Source organism: Mesoplodon bidens (genome assembly GCF_964165515.1).
Source record: "Mesoplodon bidens genome assembly, contig: HAP1_SCAFFOLD_72, whole genome shotgun sequence".
NCBI classification, from domain to species: Eukaryota; Metazoa; Chordata; class Mammalia; order Artiodactyla; family Ziphiidae; genus Mesoplodon; species Mesoplodon bidens.
In genome coordinates this window covers 2,218,645-2,226,542 of record NW_027671438.1, presented here as the reverse complement: position 1 = coordinate 2,226,542, position 7,898 = coordinate 2,218,645, and the positions used below count along the sequence as shown (strand labels likewise).

At 47.0% G+C, this 7,898-nt stretch overlaps 1 protein-coding gene across 1 annotated transcript; it reads left to right on the top strand.

Annotated features, from left to right (window-relative positions):
- Positions 1–1,199: 1,199 nt before the first annotated feature.
- Positions 1,200–7,007, top strand: LOC308611392 (spermatogenesis-associated protein 31A6-like; the record flags this gene model as incomplete). Its single annotated transcript, XM_081260199.1, has 4 exons — positions 1,200–1,204; positions 4,248–4,330; positions 4,686–4,746; positions 4,975–7,007. The coding sequence occupies 4 exons, from the start codon at positions 1,200–1,202 to the stop codon at positions 6,995–6,997; spliced, it is 2,172 nt and encodes a 723-aa protein (XP_081116325.1). The 3' UTR covers positions 6,998–7,007.
- Between the last annotated feature and the right edge of the window lie 891 nt (positions 7,008–7,898).

Here is a 7,898-nt window from a genome sequence, read left to right as displayed (position 1 = left end):
GTTTTGCCCCTCCCCCCACCCAGTAGGCATTTCTTGGGGATTCAAGGATGAGAGCATGCGCAGCAGGAAACTTGTTACATAGCTCAGGACTGTCAGTCAAATAATGATCCTTGTCACTCACCCCCGCCTCTCTGCAAAATGCTCCTTAAAAGCGCTCGTAAGGGGCTTCCCTGGTGGCGCAGTGGTTGAGAATCTGCCTGCTAATGCAGGGGACACGGGTTCGAGCCCTGGTCTGGGAGGATCCCACATGCCGCGGAGCAACTAGGCCCGTGAGCCACGACTACTGAGCCTGCGCGTCTGGAGCCTGTGCTCCGCAACAAGAGGCCGCGATAGTGAGAGGCCCGCGCACCGCGATGAAGAGTGGCCCCCGCTTGCCACAACTAGAGAAAGCCCTCACACAGAAATGAAGACGCAACACAGCAAAAATAAATTAATTAATTAATAAAAACTCCTACCCCCAACATCTTCTTTAAAAAAAAAAAAAAAGTGCTCGTAAGCCTTTATAGGAATGCTGCTTTCAATTTGCAGAAACAGTACACCCATCACCCCCCGCCATCCCGAGAGTGTACCTTTGCTTCGATATACTTTGCTTTGGGCTTGCTTCACTTCGCTGAAATAGCCTGTTCTCAGAAACAGCCTGCTCTTTCTCTCTCCTTCTCTCTCTCCCTCTCTGAGAGTGTACCTATGCTTAAATCAACTTTGCTTTGTGCTTAAGCTTAACATGGTAGTTTGCGATCCTTTGCTTACTATCATGGAACCAAGATAGCTGGTCCAGGCCTTCCACTGACCTCCTCGGTTGAAGCTATTTTGTTACCAAGCATGTCCACATGGTGACAGACCTAAGTCTAAATTTTGATAAAAGGTTGAATTAAGGTGAGAATATCATATGGGAGGAAAAGACTGTAGGAAAATTAGTAGATGTAGGAGATATGTTTGTGAAAGTGCACATTCATGGCAATATAGCCAAATAACCTCACATGCCCACGTTCCCACTAAAACTGTATAAAATTATGACCAACAAGCAGAGAATACACATTATTTTAAAGCCCTCATGGGGCATTAAGACATATTTACCATGTGAATCCTTCAGTGAATCTTGTGTTACTGCTAAGGGATGTCATAAGGGGATTTTGTGTAAGACTCAAAGCTCCCTTTCTATATGGTTCAGGCTGGACTTGAAGCTTCAGGGGCCTGGGAGGATGGGGCAGGAAAGTCAAGGCACACTCAGAAAAGAGAATACATCCATAACACACTAGGAATATCTGAAGAGGCTGCTCAAGACCTGGCTCAGCCCCAAGGGTTGACCCCTAGTCCTACTCTTCACCCTACAGCCCTTTAGGGTCAGGACCTTGGCTCACCCTAACCCATTCCTAGCTTCCGGGTATAGAATGAGTGCACATGTCTGAATGTTAATGTTCTCTCAAAATTTACATGTTGAAATCCTACCTCTTAAAGATAGGAGGCGGGGCCGTGCAAAAGTGCTTATGAGCTTTCATGAATGGGATTAGTGCCTTATAAAAGAGACTCCACAGATATCTCTAGCCTCCTCCCATCATATGAGGATACAGAGAGAAGGCTCCAGCTGTGAACCAGGAAGAGAGCTCTCACTACGAGGTGGCCATACTGGTGACTTGATCTTGGGCTTCCCAGCCTCCAGAACTGTGGTAATAAATGTCTGTTGTTTGTAATCTACCCAGTCTATGGTATATTGTTATAGCAGCCCTAATGGATTAAGACCACATATTTCAAAATTTATCTGGAGAGTGGGGACTGTCTTATCATTGCAAACTAAGAAGTTGGGTTGAGACAACATATGTAAGATTTTTTTTTAAGTAGAAAAGTATGGATTATTGGATTTGAAAGTACTAGATTGGCTAAGGAAAATGAGTACGTGTGTGTGTGCGTGTTTGCAGTGTGTCCCAAAAGTTTTTGTGCAGTTTAAAGATTTACTAACTCCAGAGTTATAAACACTACAAACTTACAAAAACATCATTTGAAGGTTTAACTGTTACCAGATGCAAGTCTGTGTGCCTGATGCACAGTGAGGCTAAATACTGAAACATCAGAGTTTGAAGCAGAGAAAGGTTTACACAGTGCCATGCAAGAAGACATGTGGCTCATGCCCAGGAAAAACCCCAAACTCCCTGAAGGCTTTCAGCAAAGCCTTTTTAAAGGCAAGGTGAGGGAGGGGCATGACTAATTGTTGCAAATATCTTGGTGTTGGATCCTTTGTTCTAGAGGCTGGCCAGATGGGTCAGATCCTGGTCAGGTCATGTGTTCCTGTAAACCTCCAAGAAAACAATTATTATTCTCTGTTCTGCAACTTTTTATCTCCATGAATGGGCTCTTAAAAGTCAGAGCCTTAGAAATAGTCTATCCTGTATATTTCAGGCTCTAGGCAACATTGTTTTACAAAAAGTGCAGAGCCAGCCTGGATCACAGGGATGGACAGAGTTAGCTCAGGCAACAAAGCATAAAGATTAAAGTAAAAAAGATCTCATGTGGAGGCAGATTTGTTCTTCCCTATTACATAGTTATTTATAATTCTTTCATACTTATGAATTTTGAAAAATAAATTATTTTAATTTTTGTGTGTAGTTCCCTCTGATAGAAAATGAGGCAAAACATACACTATTCAAAATTCACAAAACTAAATAAGTGTAAAAGAAATTCAAGTTCTATCCCTGGGTTTACACAAGACACAAACATGATGCGGGAAAGTTGGAGCTGAGGACAAAGGAAATCCTGAGTAAAAATGTCTGTGAAACAGCTAGTCTTCCAGGGTCAGCTTAAGATGTTCAAGAGTTATCAAGTTGGTGGGCCTCAAGTAAAGGTCTCTAATGGATGAAGGAACCAGGTTCCAGATGGAATGAAGAGAAAATTGGCTAAGGTCTCTCTGACAGGATGAGAGTAGTTGGAAGGAGGGATCTGGAAGCCCCAGGAGGGTGCAGGTGTCTGTGGGTCTGGATGGGAAGGAGGGGCAGTGATTCAGCCTATTTCTCGTATTGCCCCTCCCCCACACTCAGGAGCCCTTTGTGACAAGGCCACAGCTCTGTGATGCAGGCCTGGGGTTCTGCCATCAAGTGAACTCCCAGTGCTCTGTTGCCTGAGGGCAGCAATGCAGTTCAGAAGATGGAGAATCTCTTTTCTTTGAAAGACATTGTTGCTATCTGGCTGAGATCCAGCCCAACTTCCTGGGTGATTGATATCATCCTTGGGTTCCTGTGTGGACTGGGGCTCTTCCTAATGTTACTCCACTGCTTCCAGAGTAATCTATTCTTAGCACCACCTAGGAAACATAGAAACATCAGGAAGGTAAGAAACCTTTGGCTTAATCCCAGCAGAGATTCTCTCTTTTTTTCTTATTCTTATTTCCACTTTTCTAAACCACGTAGAGAGACTCCTGAGATGGGAACTCTCAGAAAAGTATAGAACATCATCCTTCTAGGGAAAAGCCAGGCCAGAGAGGGGTTAGAGTGGGCATGAGGATTTCTAGCCTAAGATCTTAGACCAGGAGTTCAGGTATGGTAGAGGGCTCCAGGGCAAGTCCCAAATGCAGTGACTAATGGTTAAGGACTGGATTACGAAGAGTTCAATCTCTGCAGGAAGGCTGACCCCTGAGCCCTGGTTCACCAGCCACCTTCCCACAGCGGGTGTCTCAAGTGAGACCTTCCTCTGTGTTGGGGCTGAGCCCCTGAGAGCCTGAGAGAAGAGGCTGGACTAGAGGTCTGGCCTTGGGAAGCAGAATCCTATCTGACAAAGCTCACGTGGGCATTTAGGTCTGAGAATGTGTGTGTTTCTTGATCAGAGGAACAGTGACAGAAGAAATCTATGGTGATTAAAACTTAAAAAATCCTTCTTGGGCTTCCCTGGTGGTGCAGTGGTTGAGAGTCCCCCTGCCAATGCAGGGGACGCAGGTTCGTGTCCCGGTCCGCGATGATCCCACGTGCCATGGAGTGGCTGGGCCTGTGAGCCATGGCCGCTGGGCCTGTGTGTCCGGAGCCTGTGCTCCGCAATGGGAGAGACCACAACAGTGAGAGGCCCGAATACTCCCCTGCCCAAAAAAAAAAAAAAAAAAAAAAACCTTCTTTGCACTCCTCAAAGAAGAAAAACTGAAAAGATTGTTATCCACTTTAAAAATAAGTAAAAGGGGAAAAAACCCCACAGAGTTTTAGTTAAATGTAGAAAGTCATGTTGTTCATGAACACAGCTTGCCTAGATAGAGGACAGTGAGAGTTGGGTGTTAGCCCCTCACTTTTTCTTATCTCTCAGCATCAAGTAAAGCTGAAGGGGAGGAGCAGGAGTAGGAAGAAAAGTGGATCTTTGAAAGGTAAGCCTTTGCCATTCAGCCCTGTGTGACCCGAGAGTTAGCTTCCATCTCTCCTAGTCCTGAGGCCCCAGCTTCACGGTCTCTGAGAATGCCAGTGGCAGAGCTTATTCCTCAGGAAACAGAGCCTGAGCCTAATTAACAGAGCCTAATGAACGTGGAAGCACTTTGCAAAGGACAAACCCTTTTCAAGTGAGACTTACCATCACTGTCAGGGACATGTGGCCTTGGACACTGATACTTGGGCTCCAGAGTCTAATCCTCCAAAGATTTCCCTTAAAGGGCCATTGCACTCAGCCTCCTGAAAGGCTCTTAGGCCTCTGCCTTCACCACCATGATCCAGTCTCCTGATTTCCAGCTTTCAGAGATTGCCTGGAAGAACTGGAGGGGACTCACGACCTGGTTTCACTTCTGCAAAGGTAAAGAATCTTTCCCCTTCTCTCCTGGGTCGTCCTTCCTCCCCGAGCCTCTAATGTGACCCCAGCCCTGGAAGGGGGAGCCATGGGAGGGCGTGGCTAAAGCCCTAGGGTGAAGGAGAGCAGGGGCATTATGAAGTCAGTGTGGGGGCAGAGGAGGGTTCTTGGGCTGCAGGTGCCCACCCCTGCCTGTCCTGTCCAGCCATCCTGGCCCCATCTGCTCTCCTACAGCTGCCTGGGGAGGCTTCCTGGCAAGGGCAACTTTCATCAGCTCTCATGTCCAGACCCTCCTGGTGAGACGTGCAAAGCAGTGCCTGCTGGAGCCTGTGGAAGATACTGCTTGAAGGGTTGGGAACCCTGCATGAACACCTCCTGTAGGGTTTCCTTCCCTGATCCAGACACTCGAGAGGTACTGGAAGCACATATTAAAAGGTTTTGGGTAAAGCACAGGTGGACCCGACCCCTCAAGGTCCTCAAGCCCATAAATCTCTTTAAGTCGAAAAAGTTCCAACCCTCCACCATTCTACAGTTTGCCACTTCCCCTTCAGCCACCTGTGTATCTGGGTCCCACTCAAAAGTCAAGTGTGCTGAGTTCCTGGAGAAACCTCCTCAGGCTCATTCAGGAGAGAAGGTGATAACAGAAGAGTCAGTTCCTACCGTGAAGAGGCCTCTCCTTGCCCCCTCAGCTGTGTGTAAGGAAATCCAGAGTGCCCTGGGAGCGATTCCATCTGCTGACTACCATGGGCCCTCAAAGGCTTCTCTGACTGGACAGGAGGACAGGCCACCTTCTCAGTCCCTCACACTCAGCCTTGTGGGCAGAACCTGGAAGAGTGAGAGTGTGGAAGGGGTCAAGAGGGACAGCCTAGAGCCAGGTCCAAGTTCAGCAATGGTCAGGAATGAGCCAAGAGAGGAGAGTGGTGGTCAGGCCTCACGAGACCCCTGCCATAGGGTAACAGTGATGGAGGTGAACTTAGGATCCCCATCTTTGAGAGGTGAAGAGGCCAGGGAGGCTGTGGAGGCCAAGGAGTCTCCTGCTCTTCAACCACAGTCTAGTGTTATCTTGGAAACCAAAGTGTTGACAAAATCCCAAACCACAAATGTACATATGAGGAGTTTAGAGGTGCCAGGGGCCAGTAGAAGTTTCCTACTACCTAGACTGTCTGTTTTCCAACATCCAGGTGAGCCATGCCTTAACATGGAGGTTGCTAGTGAGTTTAACTCCAAAGTAAAGGTACAGTCAGACAACCAGCTTCAGGACTTTCCCAAACACAGGTTCCTTGCTGCAGACAACTTGGCTTCTCAGGTGCCTCAGTGCCATCCCCAGAGAGTCCCCACCAGAGACAGGTTAGCTTCCCAGGAGCCAAGTGGCCTTATGGAAGCCCAAAGGAGCCACCTAGGGCAGCAGGAGCCCAAAACTTCAAAACTCCAAGACTCATGGAAGAGCCAGAGCAAGATGATTGCCCCTACTTACAAAAGAGAGGACTGTAGGAGGCATAAACCAGGAGAGCATGAAGAAAGGTTTAAAGAATTAGGGACCTCTCAAGCTGGAAGTATGAGCCGCCCTGCCCAGGTCAGGGGAATAACAGACTCTATTGGGAGCAGATGTCTCCAGCTCATGCCAGAGAAGAAACATAACCCTACAGAAAGCCTCTTCAGAAAAAGGATGAGGCTATTTTTAAAGTGGATTTTCCCCAAGAAAAAAGTCAATGGTCGAGATGCTCTGCAAAAAAAAAAAAAGCCCATATCAGCCACTGCCCAGAGTCACGGATCAGTCAAAAGCAGATCAATCTTGAAGAGTGAGACTGCTGAGGGTCAGGCACGCATGAGAGCTGTTGGACAGATCCCAGAAGAAAAAAGAGCAATTCACCATGGACTTCATGCCACAAAGTTAAATGAACACAAACTGGAATTCCAAGTCCCAGTATGTGGGTGCTTCTGCTACCATAGGCTTACCTCCTACCCAGAGCAAGGGAGAATGATGGGTTCTACAGCCTGTGGTCATAAAGCCACCTCCAAGGGCCAGAGTTGTTCTATCAGGGAAAGGGAAGTCAGACACCAACATAGTTTGAAAAGTGTAAGGTTCGACGATGAGCAGCTGGGCCTAAGGTGCCTCCCATCCTTGCCCCCCAAGAAGAGTTTGTTTCCAGTTAGTACCTGCCAGTATGGGCCAAAGATTCCAGGTGCCCCAGCCCGCCATCAACACTGTCCAAGGCATTGTCATCTTTGGGGAGGTGTCTTGCCTGGTCGACAGTAAAATCCTTCTTTAGTCTTCCCTTTAGTAGGAAAACGTATCTCCAAGTAAAAATTCAGTCCATGTAGAGAAAATGATTTTCTCATTAGCACATCCAAGATATTTAATGTTCCCCAATACATATATATATATATATATATATATATACATATTTTTTTTTCTAATAAAAACATAGTGTAATGGCTGCTGTCTGTGCTGTGCACTTTGTCTTCTAGAAGGGAGGGGCATGGAGGGAGGTGGACAGTAGCATCACAAGCTTGCTCCTTGTCTCGTGTCCCTTCATTGCACCTTATGATACTGTCATTACACAAACCAAAATTACTCTAACAATGAGATGGGAAAAACCTATGAAACCCACACCCAAGGACCTGGTTCAACCAGTCTTTCTCCTTCTTCTATGCTACTTTGAACTTTATGCAACTGTAGTGGATAGGTTTACACGATAGGGCCGGACACTGCAATTCAGGCTCCAGGAAGTGTCAGAGCCAAGTGGATGGAAGTTTGGGGGGAATAGAGTATGGGCTCTGAGTTCAGAAACGGGAGAAATCTTGCCCCTGGATCTCTTGGTAGGGAATATCCAACATCTGCTCTTAAGAGTTCCTTCTCTCTCTGCTGAAGGCTGGGATTGAGATATGCCCTATGAACCCCTTTTAGCTTAGGCATAATAAAATGTACAGCATCACCCTCCCCCACCTCTGTTTTTCCTAGACTTTAGAGCAGCAACAAGGATGGCATTTCCAGCTCTGTGTGTGTAGGTGGGGGGAGTATCAGGGAGGCTGCTGAGGGCTGTGTTGAGTCCAGTCCCATATAAATGAATGGCTATGTTCATGGGTCACCTACCTTCCACTCTATGTTAACCCCAGAGAAGGAGTTTTGGATGAATGGAATAGGGGTGTGACTGTGG